This window comes from Catharus ustulatus, chromosome 6 (genome assembly GCF_009819885.2).
Source record: "Catharus ustulatus isolate bCatUst1 chromosome 6, bCatUst1.pri.v2, whole genome shotgun sequence".
Taxonomy (NCBI): domain Eukaryota; kingdom Metazoa; phylum Chordata; class Aves; order Passeriformes; family Turdidae; genus Catharus; species Catharus ustulatus.
Genome location: NC_046226.1, coordinates 45,902,296 through 45,925,642, shown reverse-complemented (window position 1 = coordinate 45,925,642; position 23,347 = coordinate 45,902,296). Strand labels below are relative to the sequence as shown.

General features: G+C 46.7%; 2 protein-coding genes across 5 annotated transcripts in view; both read right to left on the bottom strand.

Annotated features, from left to right (window-relative positions):
• CRACR2B (calcium release activated channel regulator 2B) overlaps window positions 1-13,737 on the bottom strand; it is a 45,695-nt gene extending 31,958 nt beyond the window's left edge. Inside the window, exon 1 of one of the 4 annotated variants that reach the window (XM_033062846.1) lies at window positions 13,674-13,737. The gene's annotated coding sequence lies outside the window, so the exon portion shown is untranslated. Of the gene's footprint in view, window positions 1-6,150; window positions 6,225-7,621; window positions 7,696-9,132; window positions 9,205-13,673 lie in introns of those variants that run through there. The other 3 variants (XM_033062848.2, XM_033062849.1, XM_033062847.1) reach the window with 3 other exon arrangements.
• Window positions 13,738-14,728: 991 nt separating this feature from the next.
• The window catches only part of PNPLA2 (patatin like phospholipase domain containing 2), a 29,431-nt gene continuing 20,812 nt past the window's right edge, over window positions 14,729-23,347 (bottom strand). Inside the window, exons 5-9 of the mRNA XM_033062614.2 lie at window positions 22,789-22,849; window positions 21,908-22,075; window positions 21,347-21,479; window positions 20,826-20,948; window positions 14,729-19,979 (exon numbers count right to left, since the gene is read on the bottom strand). Coding sequence (XP_032918505.1) covers window positions 19,715-19,979; window positions 20,826-20,948; window positions 21,347-21,479; window positions 21,908-22,075; window positions 22,789-22,849 — 750 coding nt within the window. The 3' untranslated portion in view covers window positions 14,729-19,714. The remainder of the gene's footprint in view (window positions 19,980-20,825; window positions 20,949-21,346; window positions 21,480-21,907; window positions 22,076-22,788; window positions 22,850-23,347) is intronic.

Genomic DNA, 23,347 nt, shown 5'->3' with positions numbered 1-23,347 from the left:
TAGGCACACAGTGATCACACTCCTGGTGCATATGCTGGACAAGCCAGGTTTGATTCCCATACATGAGAAGATTCTACACAAAGAGGAGAATGAAGGGCTGGGTAAGGGATCACTGCAGCAGAAAGCTCTTGCTCCAGCACATTACAAATGCACAACCAAAGCAGGCCAAGATGCAGGAGGTACAAAGTATTTGTTGCTTGGTCTTGCAATGGAAGCATCACTCAGGAGCAGGTGAGCAACAGGCAAGTTTTACAAGAAAAGAGCAATAAAAACTTCAGAGGTCTTTATACCATTTTACATCAAACATATGTCAATTGCTGTTTGTTCTACCTACCTTTTGCTCCCAAGGTTTTGAAAGGTAGCTATTGCTATAAGAAGTGCTGGTTGTAGGTCACAGTCACATCTATACATCCCAGATTTTATAGTACTTTAAAATTCAGTGATCAAATATAGGTATTTACAATTATTATCCTAGTTACAGGCAAAAAGCACATATGCATTGACAAAAATCACAGCCATACAAAACTGACCAGGTGAAGGCAGAGCAGAGATCTTGCCAGGGAAAGACACTGACCCCTGTGACAAACCGGCTTCCACAGATGCTAAAAAAGCAAAAGCTGTTCAAAGGAACTGGGTACTCACTTGGCAAAAATTATTTTAAAAGACTCTGCCAAGGCTCAGCCTGAAAAGGCTGCAAGAAGGGCAAAAAGAAAGTAGTTATTTCTCTAGTGTACTTTGTTCAAAATTAATTTTGCTCTTTCCCTTCTATAGGAAATTTATTTCCGCTGTTTGGAATTTGTTTGGGTGGTTGTTGGGTTCTCCCTTCCCAAAGGGAATGGCAGGAAAAGAAATACACTGAAAAATGAGGAAAAACATCAATTGTTTTGTGAAAGTTTTTTCTTTAAAAAAACCTAAGAAACCCATACACACCCTGGGCACAAAGCCTGAAATCAGGTGTTCATATCTAGAGCTACACTTTACTCTCTCTCTTTTAATTGCCTGTACTTGACTGTATGCCTTTAAGGAAACAGGAACAAATCCAGGAACCTTTGTGTTGTTTATTCAGCAGGGGATTAGCTCAGCCTGATAGCCCTGAGCTAACCCGTGCTGCCGTATCGTGGATGACTTCATCATGGGATATGCCAGTAGGATACAGAGGTATATCCCAGAAACACTGACAGGTCCAAGAGCCTTCATCATTCTGAGGAGCAGCTTCAAAAGAGGCTCTGCTGCAATTCACTGTTTCCAAGAGGAATTTACCATTATCAACTTCTTGATCTTGCTAAAAAAATATCTTGACATTGGGAAAGTCGTTTGATTTAGACTCTATGGTCCTATCACCAAGCAACCTGAGAGTGGTAATGGTTTTATTTTTCCATTTCAAGAGGTGAACAAATAAACCTGTTAAATCTGCACTCACTCATGCTTCCTGATTCAACAGCACAACAGAAACCACCAACTGTGCCAATAACTATCAACATAAGAAGTCTGCAACACAGATAGGTATCTACTGAGTCCCAAAACATCATCCTTCACCCCAGAAACTGCCACAAATCCTCCATCACACCCTCGTGCTGCTCCCCAGCTCTGGCATTGCCAGCTAGTGGCATTTTGCAGCTCTCATACTGGCACAGCATTGGCACAGCAAACAGTGAGGGAGAGTTTGCACTGGAACCTCTCCTACTAACTGGGCTCTTGGCTTTGTTGGGTTGTTTTGCTTCGGGAATGGAGAGAGAAAGCATCAGTTTTTCCTCTAATAATATTTGGGCCAAGAGTTAATTCTCAGCAATTAAAAACAAAATCCAAACCACATTTTTTCCATAAACAGCTAATGGTCTTGGATCTGTCAGTGTAACTAGCACACAGCTGATTTCTCAGAAAATAAAGAGCATGCCTGCAATACAACAGCTAGTTCAAAAACAAGTCATTTTCATTAATTCCTTTACTTTATAAAGGAACAGGTTTCCTGAAATTTTTCTTTAAGGAAACAGAACAGATTATTACATCACATAAGGATTAATCTTACATACTTCAGCATTAAGTGAACACCACTAACAGTGCTGTGAAGTTGGAGGTAGATGCTGCTTGGAGTTGAGCAATCAGAAATTAGATCAAGTCTAACACAAGGTATGTTGACAACAAAATATGTGATCTGCAGGGAATACCTACAGACAAGGCAAGTAGGCAGGAGGCAAAGAAACTTTATTTGCCAGCCCAGGTGTGGGAAAAAGAGAATAGAAGACAAAGGACTTGGCACTTGACATCAGATCCAGCTTGGCGCTGGATCATTTTTGATTCAAAGTAAACACTGAGCACTGAGAACCCAGGTTAAGGAGATCCCTGCTCTCTTTTACTCCTCTTTTCCAGGGGTTGTTGGGGCAGGTAGGAATGCCCCATAAGGAAGACAAGATCCAAACCTAATCTGGCATTTAAAGCTCTTCAGGAAATGGCATAAAACCAGGGCAGAGCCTCAACTCATTTAATGGAACATGAGTGGCAACTCTCTCCTGCCTCACCTGCTCCCTTTAGAGAAGGTGGAGTAGGTGGTACCAGAGACAACAACCAGGATTCAGCACCCTTCTGCTTGGCTCATGCACCTTTTACTGAATAGTTAACGTGCCATCAAGCTGAAAAGGAGCTCAGCTGCTGCAGCTCAGCAGGGACACATCAGGAGAAAGGCTGCTGAGGAGACTCCTTTCGCACCCTGCAAGCAGCAGAGGCACCGCGTACATGAGGCTCTTCCCCAGCCTGCAGGAATGCAGCCACACTTGGTGTCCTGCAGACAGAAATTCAGGCTGAAAGCAGGCACACCTCAGTCCTCTGCTGGTGGAGGGCCAGACACATTTCATCAGTGTTCTTGAAATATGTCAAAGGCAAAATTATGCAGGAACAGCTTTTTGTTTAATAAATGGGTAAAAGACTCTAAAGGATACACAAAGCTTCAAATGTTAAAATTTGAGGGTTGTGGAATTGCCTGTGTAACCAATTTCCAAATGGCAGAGATGGTGAAGAATTGTAGCAGTCACCACCTCCTTTAAGAAAAGAATCCAGGAGCCTCAGATTAAGCTGGTGATGGCATTTGCACATCAAACAGGAGGAGGCACTTCTCTACAAACCCTTCAAGTGTGTCATCTCACTGACATGAGATGCTGAGAATGTCACAGGCATTCATGAGCTGCAGAAGTGGCTGTTTCCTTCTGCTCTGAGTTTGTCCATGAAGGACTATTACAAAAAATAGCCGCTTTGGTGAAAATATTCTTTTCCACAAATAGCAAAAAGAGTATCCTAGGACAGCATCATCCCATTTTTATGCTGGGAAGATGAGGGTATCTGCCATTAGCTGCTGTAGGAGACACAGCACTGGTTCAGCCTGGCTGCTCCTCAGCTGCTCTCTCATCTGCAGAAACCCCCCCTCAAAGCACCTGGAATCTTTGACCAAAAGGATGAGAATTTACTGTATTTTCACCAGCAAAAAGTCTAATGAACTGGACTTGGTATTCCAACAGCCAAAGGCCAGGTTTCTCCCCACAACTGTCCTGGTCATCATGACTACTGAAATCCACTCAGTTCTTCCTTTGAGTCCTCAGATTCTAGCCCATGTCATACCAGAACAAAGATTCTCCTTTCCGATAAGAAGCCAAATCTCTCCAAGACAGCCTCACACCTTGTCTGGCCTCAGCAGGGTCCCTTCTGGGCTGCTGTTCTGTTTGCCCACTCACCCAGCAGAGTCACTGCTTAAGTCAGTCACCCTCTCTAGGCTTCTTTTGAGTACTTTTCACCTCTGTTGTAAGAGAGAAATATCTGGTGTTGCTTCATGGAATATGAACTTTCTGCCACCCACCCTCAGGATGCTCAACAAGAAAAGTGTTCCTGGCTTCCTCCAGATGATTCCCAATCTCGTTTTGCCACTTTTTCATTAAATTTCCCAACAGCCACCCACTGACTTGAGCACAAGTCCCTCCTGGCCAGCTGCAAGTTTTTCTCAACCACTTCAGTGCCCTCTTCGTACAAAGGCTAAAAATCCCGTGACAATGCCACCTCACCTGGAGTACCACAAGTACTCAGAGAAGTGCGCAAGAGCCTCGCCTTTGTTGATCAAGATCCTTTGTCTTGAAATCAGCCCCAAACAAAAACTCATAGCCTTATGTTGTCCTCAGACTGCTCCCCAGCATACCCAGGCAGAGATAAAATATCAAACCACAACATCAGACTGCCCAATCCTTTTCTCCTTTCCCCTTCCAAAGGAAAAACTTATTTTAGGTAAAACGTTCACATTGTTTACTGAATACATGTGGTAAACAGTGATTTCTTCTCCAGCTGAGCCAACATGTTCTCTGCAGCACCTGAAATCCCCTTATCCAGAGGGTTGGATAAAACTGCTGGGGGGGATGCAAGAAATTCAAGCATATTTTCCTTATCCCAAGAAGTCCTTCTCCAATATTTTGAGGACTGGACACCATTATCTCACCCCCATTATATTTTCTAGCTACATATTAGCAACAGGATCAGTGGGAAAAGCTTTACCTCTCTGTTCTGAACCTTCAAGATGCACTTAAAAAACAAAAAAGGTTTGCAAACATTAATGATTAGGAATGAGTATGGATAGGATTTCTAGGCACCACAGCTCCCTGTACAAGTATCTCTCTGGCTGATGCTGTATTTGTTTTGCCCAGGAGGGATGCATGGACAGTTTGACCTTTCTGCAAATGTTGTTAAAACAACAGAGCCGAGGCAAGTGGGTGAAGCCAATTTCCAAGAAGATGGTTAACCCATTCTCTGCCTCCCAGAGAGGAAAATTGCCCTGTGCACAGGTGTGTGACACAGTTACCTCTCACCTCTTGATCCACCTGTCAAGAGTGTGTATAAAGGTAAAAATTCACTCCTTCCTGTGAGCTCAGGAGGTGTTGGCTATGCCTGCAAAGCATTTTTCATGAAATACCAGTGTAACCTATGCACTGGAAAAGGGTGAAGTCCATGCCCTGAGTAGAGACACTGTTTGGCTGTCAGACCATTGAGGGGAGCACAGGCAGTCTCCAATCCAAACAGCACCACTCCCCATCCCAAAAGTTGAAAGGATGGGTTTTCATGTGCAAGAATTCCAGGATCTAGTACAAGGTATCAGAAATACCCTCTCCTTTTCTTGTTCAGAGGTGACCATTACAACAATATACTAAAAGCCTAAGACTTCTATGAGACTAAAAACTAGAGAATGTTTTGAGCAGCCACAAGCCTTGAGCTTCTCCTCCACACATCAGGATAACACTGGCACATTAAGGGCACCTGTTCCTGGCATACCAGGCACAGCTTAGTGTAACCAAAGCAAACAACAGCATTTGAAGCAAAGTTGGAAGCAGACGCCGTTTGAGGGGTGCTTTTGTTCAGTGTGTACAACTGTTCTAGAAAAAGTAAAATTAGCGCGGGGTTGGGGAGATATTCCTCTTTGACAAAAGCTGTCACCGAGTCAAAAGCCCATAGCAGGAACAATGATGTGGGATTTCAAAAAAGGGTGGAGGAGAATAAGGGAATAGCTATGTTTATGAGAGATAGTGGGAAATCTCCTGCCAAATGCTTTTAAAGAAAAATTTCTAATTGTCTTCAAAAAGCATTCAGTGGAAAAATGTTAGTTTTTAATCAGACCAGCTCAAGACATTCCTTTCTTAAAAAAAAAAAATTTAAAAATCACAATTTCACACATTCTAATATTCAGCTATTACTCAAAATCAGCAGTTTCCCAAATCAGTAACTCACTAGAATCAGTTAAGCATCTTGCAGAACCACATCAGAACTGAGAGCAAGTTTCTTCAATTCAACATTTGCAAAGACCTCGAGTGATCCAAACTAAAGCATTAATTAATTAAGCATCCAAATCTTTTAAAAATCAATCAATAAATTTTCCTTCCTCTGTCACAGGAAAAACAACTGGTTTTTGCAGTGACATACAATGCCCCTGCACTCAGTGAGCTCCACTCTGCTGCTTTAAAGCAAAAGCAGGAAGTCAGAACAGAAAATTCCTAGGGAGAAACTCTGCTGAGACACAGGAACTCACAGACTCATCCAGACTTCCTGCTAAAATAACTCTTTGCCCAAATGAGAGACGCTTTTCCCTCCCCCTCCACCCCATTTTGTCTCCCTGCAGGTGTCCCCAAATACCTAGAGCAGCAGGCCAGTGTTGCTCCCTTCCCTGGAAGCAGCAGTATATTCCACAGCAAAAATCTAGCGGGGGAGGAACACCGCCACTGTAAATAGAGGATCAGAGCCGGTCCAAGCCAGGAGGTGTGGTCTGCACTGCTCCCTACGCATCCCAGCCCCTTTCCAACACAGCCTAGTAGTCCTCAGTTCAGAAGGCAGCACAAGAAAACCTGCCCTTGAGCTGCCAAGGTAAATTCCTTGTAATCCTGCCTTGCTCACAGCTGCGAGGGAGACGGGTTTGTTTCTGAGCTGCCTCAGGCAAGAGGGGGAAAAGGGGTAAGAAAGCAGATGATCCCTCATCTCCCATTGAGCTTACCTTCCCTGAGAAACTCTAGCTGTGCTTGTACTTAGCTTGCTGCCTTGCCCCCAAGCAATTTCCCCCAGGCAAGGGCTAGAAACCACTCCTGTGAATCCTGCCTCAAGTTTAACTCCAGTTTTACAAGGCTGGCAACCTGTTTCACAAAGGGAAGCACAGAGAGCCCAGGAAAAGAGAGAAGAAAAGCATAAGATGACAGGGCAAGGAGCAACAAAAGCATCATAAAACACCCACCAGGGGTGGGGTGCACACCCCAGGACTATCTCACTAAAGCAGCAAGAAATGCCACCCTCTATCCTGCCACTGACAGAGCACCACTCTATCTCACAGCATCCCCAAAGCAAAGCCATCCCTGCCTGCTGACAGCTGGAGATGCTGATGGGGATTTGTTGCTCAGTGGCAGCTCCAGAGTCTCCAAGCAGCGCAAAAGATGCTCTCAGCTGTGTCAGGTCCTACTAGTTAAACCTGAGATCTTCTCAGGAAAGGTGACAAAGAAAACTAAAAAAAGTGAGTGTTGAGACCCTGCCAGGCTGGCTCTTCATCACCTGGCAAGGTTCTGTGCCCTTTTCTCACCCCTACCCCAAATGCCTCTCTTGCCCAGGAAATAAGCTTTGCCATACAAGTCACGAGCAGGCAACCCAACTCTCTACAGAGATGAAAACCCCCTCTTCCACCAGATTTCCACTGAGAAGGCTCCAGCTGGTACCTGAACAGCAGAGACCTCACCAATATGCAAAGAGAGGAGCTCCAAACAGCCCCATTCTCTCAGAAACAAGCAAATGGGACGTGCAGAAGGCAGACAGGTCCTTCCCTCCTATTTTAAGATGGTTATTTCAAAACCCAGACTAAAAAATGGACATGACGCCTACTACGGACAATCACAATTGTCTTTACTAGATTTAACAGGGCCAGAGTTCCCCTGAGCCATCCAAGAGATCTCTGTGCTAGCAGAGGGCATGATCACCTTTCCATTCCTCACAGGCTCAGCTTTGCCTCAACTGCAGGATCCCAGATCCTCTGGGGCAGGCTCTAACAGTGCAGCTGTGGCAAAAAACCCAATAAAACCAAACCCATACCAAGTGAGGTGTCTGCCTCCAAGCAGGCGAGTTTACTCACCATTTTGTTCACCCTTGCTGCAGAAGTCTTGCTTGACACTGACCCAAGGTCTTGGTTGGGCTGCTGCTAGAACAGCACAAGAAAGAGAGCAAACTGCTTTCCTGCACCTTGCACCCTGTCCTGTCTGTAATCTCCTCCTGGGGTTCTTTATAAAGGTTCTCTTAGTACTGACCACAACAAAAAGGGCTTATAAAACACAAAAAAACCCCCACACTTTGAAGACACATTAATGAATCCTTAGTGTTACATGGATAAAGGTCAGGAAATACAAAAAAGTTATGGTTCCCATAGTAATGCTAATTCAACCATACTGCACATCCTGTGTATTTAGTGGTACACATTGAAAAGAAAAAGGCTTCATCTACCAATGCTTAAAAGGTTTTTGATTTAGTGAAGACACTTGAATACCACCCCCCACACGCAACATTTATTGTTCAGAGCAGTGGATTTTCAGATCGAATTGGATTGAGCCAATCTAAGCATCGCTCCAGCTCCCCATATCTAGGGCAATAGCAAGAGCTCTCAAGCATGATTACAGACTGAACATTATTTGTCCAACCTGAATAGAGGAAAGGGATCCAGGCGTCAGAGTAGCTTGAGTCACCAAACTGCAGATTTGCACTGATGCAGCAGAGCCTTGGTAAGGAGAGAGGTGAGACAACAACCAACCAAGCCCCCTACATCCATAACCAGCAGGTGTTAATCCATTCCTATAAACATTCATTATTCATTCGATGCCAACAGCTTGAAATATCCTGCCTGGTGTCCCACAAGTCTGGGAACAGGTGAGCTACAGCAACGCTGACCTTTCTCCAGCACAAATCCTTGTATTGCTCTGCTCTCCCAGCTCCTGAGGGCTCACCTCCATGCTTTGCATAAAGCCACACCACTCCTGGAGAGGGAACAGCTACAAGTGGTGCATTTGCATTTAGCGGCTTGAGCAGCCTGATTTGCATAGGAAGCGAAAGACTCTTTGTGTCATAGGAAATCCATTAAATCAAAGGGGTTCAAGCACCTCTGCTGGAGCAGAGGATTACCCCTCTGGCTACACATCCTCAAGAAAGGAGAGGTAGGTCAGGCACCTTGCAAACTCCTTAAAGAGGCAAAGAGGATAAGGAAGAAAGAAGGCAGTTTTCAAGCACAGGAGAAAAGTGTGCAACAGAAGAAACATGGACATTTGTGTGGGCACCCACATGTCCTTTCTCCTCCAGTAAATCTAAATTTTTTTCCTAGTTCCCATCATCTCAGATAGAAGGCCACAGTTCAGGACAACAGATATCTCAGAACTTCAAAAACCAAAGCAGAGAGACACAGCTGCTGAAGAGGTTCTCAGCCCCGCTAAACACCTGGTCACCCTCACAGCCCTGCTCAGAGGACACCAAGCTGAGGATCTGCCATGGGGCAAAATCCACACCAGAATCTGCACAGGAACACACAGCAGGTGTCCTTCTACCCACAGAGTTACTGGCTGGCTGTTCCTTCATTCACACCCCTCAGACTCTTGCACTCACCTTCCCTGTTGGGCTCCAGCATGAAGTCTCCACGTTTTAAAGAGGTTTTGCTGCCCTCCCCACAGCTGAAGAGCCTGGCTAGTCCTCTGAGCTGCACAAATTCCAGTCAGCATCTAGCCACACCTGCCAAGGGTAACGAGGTTTTGGTCATGCTTTATCTTATCTAAGCAATGATGACGCTTGTCTTTCTTCTTGGGCAAAGCCCAGCAGCTCAGCACCTGCTGAGGCTGGGAGCTGGGCAGGGGCCAGGAGCTTCAGACTGCAGCAATTCACCCCAGAGCTGGATGGCTCTGCTGGTCTGCCTGTCCCATCCCACAAAAAATGGGCATTCAGTCCACAAACCAGGGCTGTGAGGAAAATAAGGCTCAGCAATACGTACACTTCTCATCTCACCTTCAGCTCAGGTACTGCCACAGGCACACAGCTCACCTTCCCTAAGCACAGCACAGCCCCACTAGTCCTTGCCAGGAGACAAGGCAGTGCTGTACAGGGAGGCAGAAGTCTTGTCTGGCGATAAGACTTCAACATCTGTCATGCTGTCAACCTATAGATCACCTACTACTTCAATTTCCAGCTGGAAATGAGCTTGGTTTCCTCCTCTTCACTTTCCAAAGAGAAGAAGAGGGGAAAATGAGGCAGATAAAAGCATTACTCTTACAAATGTTATGCTGAACAAAATGTAGAGGAATTCAGCTACTGTAACAGCAAAGGCCACCAAGTTTCCGTAGGATGTGTCAGATCTCCCTCCCTGCACTTGCACCTCTGCCCAGCTCCCACCATGCTCAGCCAAGGGTTTACAGCTAGCCTGCAAGTTTTTTGTCTTTTTCCAGAGGCTTGACTCACCTAACTATATCCAAACATAGCTGAAATTTTCCCAAAAGGTTTGCTTTCCATAGCCTAAATGACATATTTAGACCTTCCACAACTTTATTTTTAACACCACGTGGCTACTCTTCCAAAGGTCTGCAGATATCCTGCCTGTTGTTCATTGGAGGAGCCTGAAGTACAAAGCAATAAACAGGCAGATATGTCACTTTTATTGCACAGTTACAATAACTAGGCTTTTTTCAAGCCTTCACTGCACTGCTTTACTTTCACCCAGCACATATGCTAAAGGCTAATTCTTTCAAAAAGCTGTAGGATAGGTCTTCAGAGCTTTCCCCTTATTCATAGTTTCATCTCTCCAGAAACACAGGTTGCCTCAGCCCATGATACATCCACCACCTGCTGTGAGCAGGGACACCTTTACATCTGCCAGGATCTTACCAACACAAGCTCAAGCCAGCCCCAAGCCCACACGGTGCTGGAGCACCACAGCAAATCTCAGGAGGTTCACGGCTCCAAGACACATTTTCAGAGCGCTCCTGCCATCCCCAGAACAACACAAGCCTCTCCTGCAGGGCTTCCAGGTATGTGTAATCCTCAGATATCCTTCTGAACCCCTTCCACACAGATGGGGCAATAACTGATGCAGAAGAGTGATACAGTCTCATACCAGCACAGACTGAAGGTACAGAAGCAGAGGCAAGAGCTCCTCCTTCAGATGACATCTCTGCTAAATTAACTGCAACCACACACTTCACTAGATAGAAAGCAGGGATGTTACAAACCTCCTTGCTCTCACTCTTTTTCCTTGACAGATTTTCTTCCAGTTATGCCAAGCAGATAAGAACACTGTACCCTTCCAAAGCGTTGCATCATATCTCATTTCCTCCAAAACAAACCTATGATTAGATTAAAGCCACAGTCTCTGGGAACACAAGACAGTATTTGTTGCTGCTTTAGTGCTCTGTCACACAAGGTTAAGAGAAAAAACATTTGGCTAAAAAGTCCACAGGGCTTCCCAGCCTTGTTATCCCAACCTGAACTAAGCACAGGAAAGCCCAGCATGGCTCCAGCCTTCATTTGAAAGTACCAAAACCCAACACTGCTTTGGGTGTTGTTTTCTCACAAAGCTCACAATATTTCTTATTCCTGCAGTCAGATGAAATACTGAGATTCAAGCATTCCTGGCAGCTTATACAAACATGCAGAAATCTCCAAGATAATCAGAAATCAGCAGGTTAAAGCAAATTAAGAACTTTATTTAAAAAAAAAAAAAAAGACATTTCACATTTTGGTTTTTTTTAATGTGTGGCTGGTGGCGTTCAAAAGCTTAGGGTTGGCAAACCTTTTGATCATAAGGCAGAGAGGAGCACATGGTGCTCCTTGCCACAGCAGAAGCCTATGGGAATACTTAGTAAATCCACCCCAGTGCTCCTTGCACAGCTGCAGAGGTCAGGTTTGCTTAGAAAAATGTGCATTAGGGGTACGTGGAGCACAATTCTTCTCAGCATCAGCCAAAAAGTTAAAGGCTCGGGGCGTAGGATGAGGATTGCTAGGAAAATATTGAGAGGGTCAATGTGGGCTAAGGGTACCTCCAAGGATACACAGTGACAAACAACAGAAACTCTTAGTAATTGTCACAATTCTGCTGTTCTGCTAGGACAACAAATGAATCATGAGAGATTCAGACGTACAGAGTAAACCAAGTATTTCCCTCTCAGACTTTACACAGACAGCAAGCCAAGGCATCTGGCAGGAAGGAGGGAGATGCTGCTCCACTCAGTGCAAGATGACACATTTTCTACAGCTGAAGTTTCTCGTCACTGTCCTTAAATCCAAGATGAGCTCCTGCAAGCAGGAGAGGAGAAGAGGGAGAATTCAGTCCCCAGAGCAGCCTTATGAAATCAAAAAGATTTAGACAGTGAGTTATCTGCTTTACAGAAACCAAACCTAGTTTGCTGTACAGAGGAATTGATTTCCCTAAAGCTCTCTGACCATGAAGAGCATGGTGCATGGAGCTGAGCCCATGTGATTTCTGTTCCTGTCAATTGTCCTCATCCCATTAGTTAATTTTCTGAGGCTGCCTGGCAAAGTCACGGGGAGCAGCAGTTCCCCAGCACTGTCTGTGTGCTGCTAAAGACAACCCCACGTGGAGCCCTCCTTTGCAGCACCATCTTCAGGTCAGCAGGCAGGAGGCTCTCTATTCAGCAGATGGACCAAATTGGGCTGTGGGGGAGAAATTTTCCTATCTGATGGTGACAAAACAACTAAGCAGACTTTCCAATTGGGTAGTTCATACTCCACACTGTAGCCTGCCATAAGAAGCCAGGAGAAGAGTGATGCTCCAGGGAATGAGAATATTTTTTGCCCAGCAAGGTAGCTTTAAAGACATTTTATACCATTTTATGAAGGATTCTTAAATTTTATATCTCAGGCTTCACATCACTCTCTGGTGGCACACACTGGTGCAGGGTGTCCTGGCAAAGAGAGGATTCTTCCACCCCAGCTCACTGCAGCTTTTCAGAACCTCCTCTGGACCACCTGAACAGGCCAGTGAAAGGACAGACCAAACTGATTATCTGTTTGATCAAAAAAAGCAATTGCCATGTATATATGTATATGTCTATATATATATATTTTTTAATCTACAAATAGCTAGTTAGATGATCCTCAGAAATAAACATAGCTCTAGAACACGAAAAATAAGTTACAATTGCCCCTGAGCCTGCACAAGGCAAAGCTAGAAATAAAGGTTTTCTGAGCCCCCTCTGAGCAGAACAACTATCAGAACAAGAACCCAACAGGTCAGGACTAAACAAGCAAGCTGTGTTTGGATTTCCCTGCCTCCTCAGGATATTCCTAGCACAGCCATCTCCCTGTCTCTGAGGCTAACCTCTTTTCCCCTCGGCTGTTTTCAGGAAGTCCTACAGGAAGGACTCAGGTTCAACACACAAGTTCACCGAAGCGCATCCCGTGAGTACAAGATATTAAAGAGAAAGACGCCGCAGTCCTAGGAGAGGGAAAGCTCTGGTATTTTTTTCCTTCCAGAGAAGGAGAAGCAGCACCAACACAGCTGCTGTAGGAACCTGCAGCATCTCTATATGGTGCAGTGTCATCTGCACCTGCATCACAGCAAGAAAGAATATTCCCTGAACAAAGGATGTTGGAAAAAGGAAAAAGAAAGAAAAAAAAAAAAGACAAGGTCTCCACTCAGGCTCAGCAAGAAAGACCGAAGTTCCGTGAGCTCATATCAAAGCAGCCTGCAGACTGCACAGCGACAGAGGAGGAGAGAAGGCGAAAGAGGCAGCGGCTCCCCCTGCCTTTCCCCACCAGGGCAGCGCTCCCCACCGCGGCACGGCCGCAGCTCCGCCCCAGGAGCGCCGTGTGCGGGACAAGGCGGCGTTGCACAGGAACGCGGATGCTCCAGACCCGTCCGGCACCGGCGAGGGCTCCCGACAGCCGGGACAGGGCAGGTGTGTGGCTGCGGCCGGGCGAGAGGCCCGCAGCACGCCGGGCCCCCAGTCCCCCGCTGCCCTCTCCCCACAGCCCGGCCAGGCAGGGGAAAGGCGCCGGCGGGGCCCTCGCTGGGGCAACCGCTCCCCAACACCTCGGCTGCGGTCCCGGCCGGGCAGAGCCGGCAGCCGCCCGGGGAGGGACCGGCCCCGCAGCACCGCCCCTCACCGCGCTGCCGCCCCGGACTCCCGCACGGCGCTTACCTGGCCCGGCCCGGCCCGGCGGGACGCGCGGCACCTGCGGCCGCCCTGACGGGAGCGGAGCCGCCGCTGGCGCCGGGGCGGCCCCGGCCGGAAATGAGCGCGGCCAGGCCGAGCCCGCCGGGCGGGCGGCAGCGGGAGCCGGGCCGGGCCGCTCCTGCCCCCCGGGACAAGCGGAGTGCCCCCGCCCCGAGCACCAGCACCCCTGAAGGGCCGGCGAGCCGCACACCCAGCCCCGCTCACAGCCACTCCCCCGGGCGGCTTTACGGGAGAAGGATCCATTTCACTGATTAACAGCACCGGCCCGGCGTTTGTGTTACTTTGCAGTCATTGGAGGTTAAGAAAGCTGTTTGCTTTACCAGCTGCATCCTATAATGCTAATTACAGCACTTGTCCCCATCGGGCGACAGCACATAACAAAGTTTCTCCCTAAAGTTTCCGGCTGTCAAAAGCCTGGCCAAAGAGGAGCCCGAGCTCGTAGCGCCCAGCCCAGCCTGTGTGAGGCTCCTGTCCCCGCTCCGGAACATCCCAGCTGCAGCTCGGCCATGCCCAGATCCCTGGGCCGGCACCAAGGAAAGCCCTGGCCTTCCCACAGCCCACGGGCCGCTGGTTTCCGCGCACTCCGGCTGGAGAGTAACGGGGCAGACACACAACAGCCAGTGCCATCTATTGCACCAGCAAGGAAGCACTCTCCAGAAAGACGGGCCAGTCTGCTCAAGAAGTGGTCCCATAATTGAGAAGTTTCAAATTTATGAATAACTTCTTACTAACCCTTTCACAGGTGCCAAACACCTGTATTCCCACAAGAGGATGCTTAATTTCTTCTGGAAATCTGAATCTGCCACAAAGCTCCAATCAGAACTGGACCAAAATCCACCCTTTTCCCACCTCTAGATCAATGCCGCTTTTATCATTACTTTTATTGATAATTGTCGACCTTGAGAGGAACTTGAATGGGCTTGGGCCTAGCAAAACAAACCCACATCATCCAGCACATCCAAAAAATATTTAATAAACCTTTAAACAGCAAGAAAAGCAGCATACCAGAGCCAGGTAAATATATTGAGAAAGTTTTTATTAGAAGATATATTTCTGCCAAAATAAATAGTTACATTTTCTTCAGCAAAACATTAGAAAATAGAAACAGGAGGGGAAAAAAGCATCAACATTTTAATACTGAACTTTTAAAGTGACTGTGAACACTACTTAGTGACATTGCCACGTAAATACATAACTTGTGTATGCTATTGCTGGTCTAGTTGCTGCTCTGACACCAGTAATTTCCACAGGACCTCCACATGTGTTGTGTGCTTAAGGGTCTTCTCAAACTCAGTGGCAGCAGTGGAGTCCCAGGACACACGAAGCTCAAACAGCCCTTTAGATGCTGTTTTCAAGAACAAGAGAAAACCCCAGAAGTGAGAGGTATTGGTTTCAAAGTTACACTTCCAAGTCTTCTGCTTGGAACTAGAGTTTCATCCTCTCCCTGCAGGAGCACTGGTCAGGATCCACAGAGTGAGATGGGTGCAGTTAGGGGCTGTCTTAGTGGAGCTGCCTGCAGGTTGGAAAAGGAGCAATGTCCCACCCAGCAGGCAAGGGAAGGAGGGAGAGGAGAGGGGAGTGAGTCCTGCAGCACTCAGAAGAGTGCAGTCACCAGAGGGACAGGAGGCCAGAGCTCACTGTAAAGGCACAGCGTGTGTTTGGCACTAACAAGCTGGCTGACAGGGCAGCCAGATGAGGTCCATTCTCCCACTGATTTAAGAAGACAGAAACAAAGCCTGAGAAAACTGTTGGCAAGGCCCTCTGACTTTGGCTGCCCTGCCACCCACCACATCCAACATATGTTTAGCAGAAATGGACCCACCCAAGGAATAAAAATGCAGAGTTTTGGGTATTTCTCCCACAATCACTTTGATGCAAGTGAGAGCTCTTTTCCCCAGGGAAGTAGTGAATTACTAGGTAATTTTTATAAATTAATAAAACCACTGGGGAATATAAAAGTACTAGGGCCACCCCAGTGCTGGCAGGTAGCAGATTCTCTTTTATTCTCTGGTCTGAGTGTTGCAGGTACACAGCCTTCCAAGAAGCCATGAAAAAACAATTCCTAGGTCCTAATACATAGTGGTCAGTGTTTTCTCCTATCCCTTGAAAATCAGCTTGCAACAAACAGTATTAGGAGTAGGGCAGGCAGCAAACCAAACCAATTATACTACACAGTAATTGTAGGTTACAGAGCGTGCCATAGGCACAGACTGTTGTACACAAAACTCTACAGTGTTGTACAGGTTAGGGGCTGGTTAGATGCACAACAAGGACACCATTAGCCTTGTTAACAGCAGCAAGTAATAACACAGGAAGGAGAAAAAAAAGTGGATTCCTGAATGCACAAGCCCTTAATACGAAAGAGTGGAAATGGCAAGGGCTGGGACTCCTGCAGGAATCCAGTGAATGCTGTAAGGACCATTGGGCATGGACTACAAGACAAATTTTTGGCCAGGAACCTGGAGAGTGGACAGGCCCTGCTGGGCTGCCCAGCCACACACATTTTGGGGAAGAAAGGATGACTGCCACAGATGACCTTGCTCCTATGGACTTGGCAAGTGAGGGATAAATCAGCAATGGCTGCCCAGGAGATAAATTTGCACACCATAAGGTACACACAGAACAAGGGGCTGAACAGTTTCAGGGAGCACTATCATAATAAACCCTTCCATATCCAATCCAGAGATTTCAAAAACAGTGGGGTCTCATCTAGACATGGCAGCACTGCATAAAAGCCATTCACAAGCTGACACAGCCCTTTTTCTATATCAGTGGAAAAGGTGATCTTCCCTAATTCCTTCATCTTTTGTCATCTGTGATGGATGAGCAGCAAGAATTTCAAGCAAGTGGGTGAAACTTTTCAAAAGGAAAATGAAGCTAGTTTGAGGTATTTTTAACAGATCTGCAGTTCTTTTATCAGAGCTCAAATCTATAAAGTAGCTTTCACACAATAGCCATTGTAACACTTGGGGAATAAAAACAGGGAAAGAAAGGGTTAATACAGAGTGGTATTTTCCCAGTATCGGTTCACACCCTACAAATTAGCATAGGAAAAACAGGAATTTCCTTGTGAAGAGTTAGACCTTTATTTTTAAAGCCAGGCTTTGATTTGTGGTTATAGTTTGAAGTACAAAAGTTTCTCATTGAGAAGTTAATATAATAAATTAAACTACAGATGAGGTGGAACACAACAAAACTCAGGCCTTTTACCAGGCACAGCTGTTGGTCTCTTGAAATGCATGGACCAGAATCCCCAAGCCTTCTGGATCAGAGCACTAGAAGACAGTGGCATCAGCCCAGTCAGCACCACATCAGTCGGTTCTGATGCAAAAGGCAAGGGATAAGGGTGCCAAGCTGCAATTCTTAGCACGCTCTGTTGCCAAGAGTATTTTGTTTCATACTTTAGTGGTTTACATAATCACTCAGTGGTTTTACCAGTCCAGGAAGAAGGGATAAAAAATTATTTCCATCGTTTTCTCCACCCATATATTAACAACAACAAAAAAAAAGGCAGAATCAAAAGGGCAGCAGCTTCTAAACACAAGATTTTCTTTATGCAGTTCTGCCCCTCTCAGATGTTTTTCTTCTGGATAAAATGCCTTAATTTCTTGCCACTAAATATCTCTATGTTCTTGCCAATTGCTCTGTGTGCACTAGGGATAAGATATATGCATTTAGCAATCTAAGTAGCTGTGTGTGCCATTCTCCCCAAGAAGGCAGTCCAAAGTGGAAGAAAAGAAATCCCATACCAAACCACAAAATGAACGCCTTTTCTCAGTTCCAATTTTCACCAAATTCATCCTGTTCCCACTAAGTGAGTGTGTTGCTGGTTCACTTCCACTAACACCTAGCATTTTTTTCTGTGGGCTTTAAACAATCACAAGATTGACTTGTTTTGTAATTGAATGTTCTATTCCGATTTCAGAATCCTCCAATTTTTTCTCTTCCTGTAGTGACTTCCCTGTTCCCTAACTGACTAAATTATGCAAAGCTTAAGACTAAATCTGACTGCGTAAGTGCAGGCCTGCTCTGTAAGGTACACAGGCCCTTGTGTTACATGGGTGAGTTACATTCAGCAAGGGCAGTGGGGTGACAGTCTAAGTCACAAGTTCATTATTGTGCTGGCATCTCCTGGGCAGAAGCCCACTCCATTGCCTCCCAGCTCGGCACAGCCACTGCAGGAAAGTCCTGATGCTTATCAGGCTCCACACAAACATCAAAGCCATGCCCAGTGCACAACTGTGCTCATAGGAAACAGCACCCACCCCGTCTCACCCACACTGCTCATGAAGATTTACTACTTTTTCCAGTTATTAGCACAACTTCTGGGTTTATTTCCCCTTCTAAATCTAAGGTGCAAAACAGAGTCTATTAAAAATCACTATTTCACGTATAGGCTATAAAATCAGCTTCAGATACCCTGTCCTGCTCCCCAGCAAAGACAGCATATGTTTGTTTTGGCCATTGCACACTGTTTGTGCTAGGAGAGGTAGAAGATGCCTCATGTAGCAAGACAGGCAGCAGAAAAAGATACCAGGAGCTGGGTTTCTCAGAGTGTGAAGACCTAAACTTAAGTCCATGCAATCCCCACACGGAGTCATGTCTCACCCTGTGAAGAGCAGGGAGTTCATATTTCTCACACAAAGCCACAACCACACCACTGCTGAGAAGGCAGTGCCTCAAGGCAGAGTCCTGCTCTGCTACAGACCCACTAGCTCTGGTCTTTTAAGGGACAAGACAAGGAGGAGCCAGTTCCAAGTGCCTGCATGTGCATCAACAGTCTTCACTTCTCATGCTCCTGCTACTGCTGGCTGCAGAGCCTGTGAGCTACAACACCAGACAGGCAAGCTGTGATGCTGGTGTAGCTACAAGCCTAAATCCTTCTCATTCCAAAGCCTCAACAACTAAACTTTCTGAGCAAAAGAGAGACAGAAGCCTCAGTTTGGCAGGAGATCCATTCCATATCACCCACTTGGAATTTGCCTCAGTTGTACAGCCCCTTAAGGAGCAAAACACAACTAACCCCTGTAATAGGCAGCCACTTCCCCAGCACTTGCTGTGACAATCCACCACGAGCCTCTCAAAAATAACATGCTCTGCACAATTCTCATCTTCCTACAAGCATTTCATACTGCTTCAGCTGCTAAGCTGATCCTGAGATAGCCAGGCTGAACTTTTTTCAGGGCAACCCCACACCAATTCCATTCACAGAGTCAGGAATAGGGCCTCAAATTCAACATGTTTCCCTGGAAGAAAAATCTGTCAAAATTACTTCTTTAAATAAGCTCAATCACGTAACACTCAGAGTTCAAGTCACAGCAGTTCCCTGAGGACCCCAATCAATAAGGGAGTGATGAGGGCACCATGAATCAGGGAAAATATGTAACTTTTCTACACTTCTGCAGTTCCAGTATAGTCTACTGAAGGACCAGCTCAGGCTTCCAGTGTGGATGCAATTCACGGAGAGAGGAAAGGACATGGTTTCAGCAAAGAAGAAAGCCAAGAAGAGATTTGAAAGCCAAGAGAACAATTGTTTTGGCAAAAGGCTACTTCATCTTTCAGGAGCACAAAGAGCTAAGGGTTGTCAGATGATTTAAGGAGAGAAATCAAGACACATGCTCTGAAAAACCCAGGGAGGTAAAAGCTGTATGAACTTGAGAGCATCATCTACATCCTGGTTATTTGGCGGTAAAAAGCCAGTGGCAATTCAAAGTGCACTATCTGGGAGAGCCCAGCTGGGTCAGCATCAGCCTGGCCACAGGCAATGGCCAGGCCTCACCACAAGTCTAGAGCAAGGAATCAGCCTGTGTGTGTGAACACAAAGGTCCCTTGCTTGGCCCAGTGGGCAACAAATGGCTACAGTCAATTCCACCAGTCTCCATCCTGGGGAAATCCCCTTTGCAACACAAAGGAGCAGGGGGCAGCCTGCTGCTGAGGGATGAGACTGGTCCCACCCTGTGTCCATACTCCTTCCCACCCACCCTCATCCCCTCACAGCAGCAGGCTCAGAAGAGTGGCAGGCACTCTTTTGCACAGTTTAGAGGTGGAAGCTTTAACTGAAACCCTTCCCGAGGGAAGAGGGAGGCTTGCATGTCCACGTTGATGCAGAGCAAGCCTAGCATGAGCTGGCGCTGGTACTCCTCCCACTTCATCATGACATCAGAAACCGAGCGGTTGCTTCTAATCCACATGGGCAGTGCTTCACCACAAGGTGGTGGGGGAGAAATTGGCAGCTTCTGGGGCCCTCCGAGCTCGAGGTGATAGTAGAGCCTGAAAGGAAAATACATGCAAAGACTCAGTACCTGGGAAGAGACTTGAGCAGGTCACCAGACTAGAGCTCCAGTACCACAGTCCTGTTTTGAACTAAATTGACTACATGATTGTAGTGAGAAGTCTCTGTGTGCCCATTTTCCCCCCTTACATCTTTCAGTTATTTGGAGCATGAACTCTTTTTGGTAAGAATCACACCTTTGTACTAGGTTCAAACCACAGCTGGGACCCCCTGACTACTACTGTCAAAGTTTCCTATTCTGATCCACTCAACAGTCTTGCCCCAGCCTCAAGCCAGGGACTATTGCAGGAGTTGAGTCCAGAAGCACAGGCACACATGCACGCCCAAAAGCACTCAGTCTCATTTGGAAACTCTCTTGCATTCCCTGGCCATCATATTCCCTCGTCCCAAAAACCAGGCTGAGATATTTGAGGTAGAAGTGGTCATTTGAACACAAGTACTTCTTGGAAAGGACTTTCAGGGGATCCTGGCCCAGCAAATGCCACAAAGACAAGCATCTCTGTCTTCTAGAAGGAGCACGAAGTAAGCTGGCACACTGTTTTAATCAGACTTACATCTTCCAACCTACTGCTATAGTGACAGCTTCATTACAGGGTCTGCCCTATAATGGGACAAAGGAAGGGGACCATGTGCTGAGTCTATCCAACAGTTAAGGTAGCTAAGAAACCATGGACCAGATTTGCATTTCAGCATAAGTCCATTTCTTTTGGTCGATTTATGCCATATTTGCCCTGCTCCAGTGGAATAGAGTCTCTAGAATTCAAAGATGAAAGTGGAAATGAAGGGCTCCTCCGCAACAGTGCTGTGAAGAAAAGCAGCCATACCTGGCTGAAAGATGGCTGCCCAGTTTCTTCTTCGCTTTCTTCACAAGATAGTTGCAGATTTCTGTCATCTGCTCCCTCATCCATCTTATATCCTCAGGGATATCTGGGAGCCATTCCAGCAACCTGTAAAGAGATGGGAGACAACCATTAGCTGGGCCACACAAGGGAATATGATGAAAAGAACACCAGCTCCAAAGTCTCTTAAGACTCAAAAACTTATCACCATTTTCTGGAGCAAGTTCTAGCACATAGCAATCTTCCTTCAGGCTGGAAGTAGGGGCTGTAACTAAATGACATAGGAAGATAGGAAACATTTAGGGTTCTTGGTTTTTCTGTTTTTGTGGGGGTTTGTTTGGCTGTTCTTTTAATTCATGTCTGGGAATTGTCAGGAGCTCCTTCCCCAGGAACACCAGCAGTGCAGAAATAGATAGAATCTCACTCTCTGTCCCTTCAAACACTACAGCTACATCAAACACTCGTGTGCACTGGGAAAAGCAGTGAGGGATCAGCCCAAGGCTTACCTGACAGTGAAGGAAACTGCAGACTCCAGAGGCAGCATGTAGGGGACCATCATGGCTGTAGCCACACGCACAGGTAGCATGTTGCTGAGGCCAGTCAAGAAACTTCTTCTTTCAGCACAAGCCTCCAGGAGAGCTGAAGGCAGAAGAAAACATGGTTGAATATCCCCAGTGGGACTCTCTTTTCTTGTCATACCTCAGAAGTTACTCAGCCTGAGACAGCTACCTCCTACTTCTTAGGAATTCTCGCTGGGGTTAGTAATTCCCTGAGCACAGCTAAAACTAGCAGCTTTCAGTCTCCAAAGGAGTGAGCAGCAAGACTCCCTCCTCTCCTTACCATGCAGAACACTGTCAAATGAGTCAACCTCTCCCATTCAGCCTCCACAGTATAAGCCATGACTTTATCTGAGACCCCCAATCCATCTAACCCTCAGCAGGTGGCATTTCAATCCCTGGGCATGACCAACCCCAGCTATACAAAATAACCACACATCCTAGTAATCTTCTGAGGGAGACCAGGCAGTACAGGAAGATTACCTGTGATCTCTCCCCTTTGAATCATACCTTGGTTCAGTCTGGGAGGCAAGTGTTCAAAGATGTGCTCTTCAACAACAGCAAGGGTAGTGTTGTCCTCTAGTTGGTCCTCAGCTTCTGTTTCTTCCTCTTTCTTCTCTCCTGGTGGTGCTTCTATGGCAAGGAGAGGACGGGCAGGACTTGGACGATGAAGGAGACCTGAGAAGAAAAGTTATACTGTAAGGATGACACAAACCAGCTGCTCTGCCTGGCCTTTAGACTGTAAGTCCTTACTTCACCCTAACTCTGCCCTCAGGCTGAGGTCATGCCCAGCCTCTTTAGCTTGTGTCCATCTCTTGTAATGCTTGCCACAAGGAGACACAAACCTTGTTGGTTTAAGTTCATTCTCTCCTTCCCCATCAGAAGTTCTCACATTTCCCCTTTAAATTCCGCAGGGTGCCGTTTCACAGAGTTTTGTTACTATAATCTGCCAGTCACCCATCTCGCAGGCAAGATTTCCCTCCCGAGTGCAATCCGTTATCCCGGTCCGCATCGCTGTCCCTGGACACGAGGTGGCAGCAAGCGCACGCCCAGCGCTACAGCGGCTGGAGGCAGGAGAGCAGCGCCCAAGTGTTCGGCACCGGGGCTCTGAGGGCAGCACCACACAGACCCAGTGGCACACGGAGAGCAGCACGGTGTCTGCAGGAGGTCCAAAAGGCACTGCTGCCCAGCAACTGCATTGGTAACTGCAACGGTCACCTCTCCTTCCTGAAGTGCTCAAGTAGACTTAGTGAGAAATCCATACCCTAGTTCACATTTCAGTTCCCCCCTTCCTCCTTTCATATGCACCATTAACTACTCTCAAAGCCAAGGCACCAAGCATGGCACAGAACAGGCAAGTCAGTGCACCCTACGAATAGCCAGTGCCTTACCGTTCTTCTTCAGGAAGTGCAATGCATCTCGATAGCCCTGCTTGCACATGTCCCGCAGCACCTGTGGGCAGAGGAAGGAAAGTTCCATGTGGAAACTGGCTGAGCAAACACCTACCACAATGCCAGCTTCAAAAGAATTCTCCTGACTCCTAAGCTATCCCAAGAACAAGTCTCATTCTTGCCAGCCTTGCTCAGGCTATGAGCAGGAACGGGAGGTATAGCATCAATATACTGGCTATGGGAATCACAGGACAATTTAGATTGGAAGGGACACCTAGAATCCTACCTAAGCATGGGAAAAGACTTGCAGCTACCCCATTGCCCCATCTACAGCTGGTGCTGCTATGGGCACCCCTCAGGCAGTCACTCTGACAAGCAGCCCAGAATACTTCCCTGCAATTCCAGGAAGAGCCATTGTATTTACAGATAAAGCCAGCTAAGACTAGAGAGGGGGTGGGAAGAAACTTGCCTAACTAATTCAGCTCATGAATCCATGCTTATTACATCCAAAGGTCAGGACTATCTGGTACTTGTGTCTTCCCAGAAGTACACAAAGTTT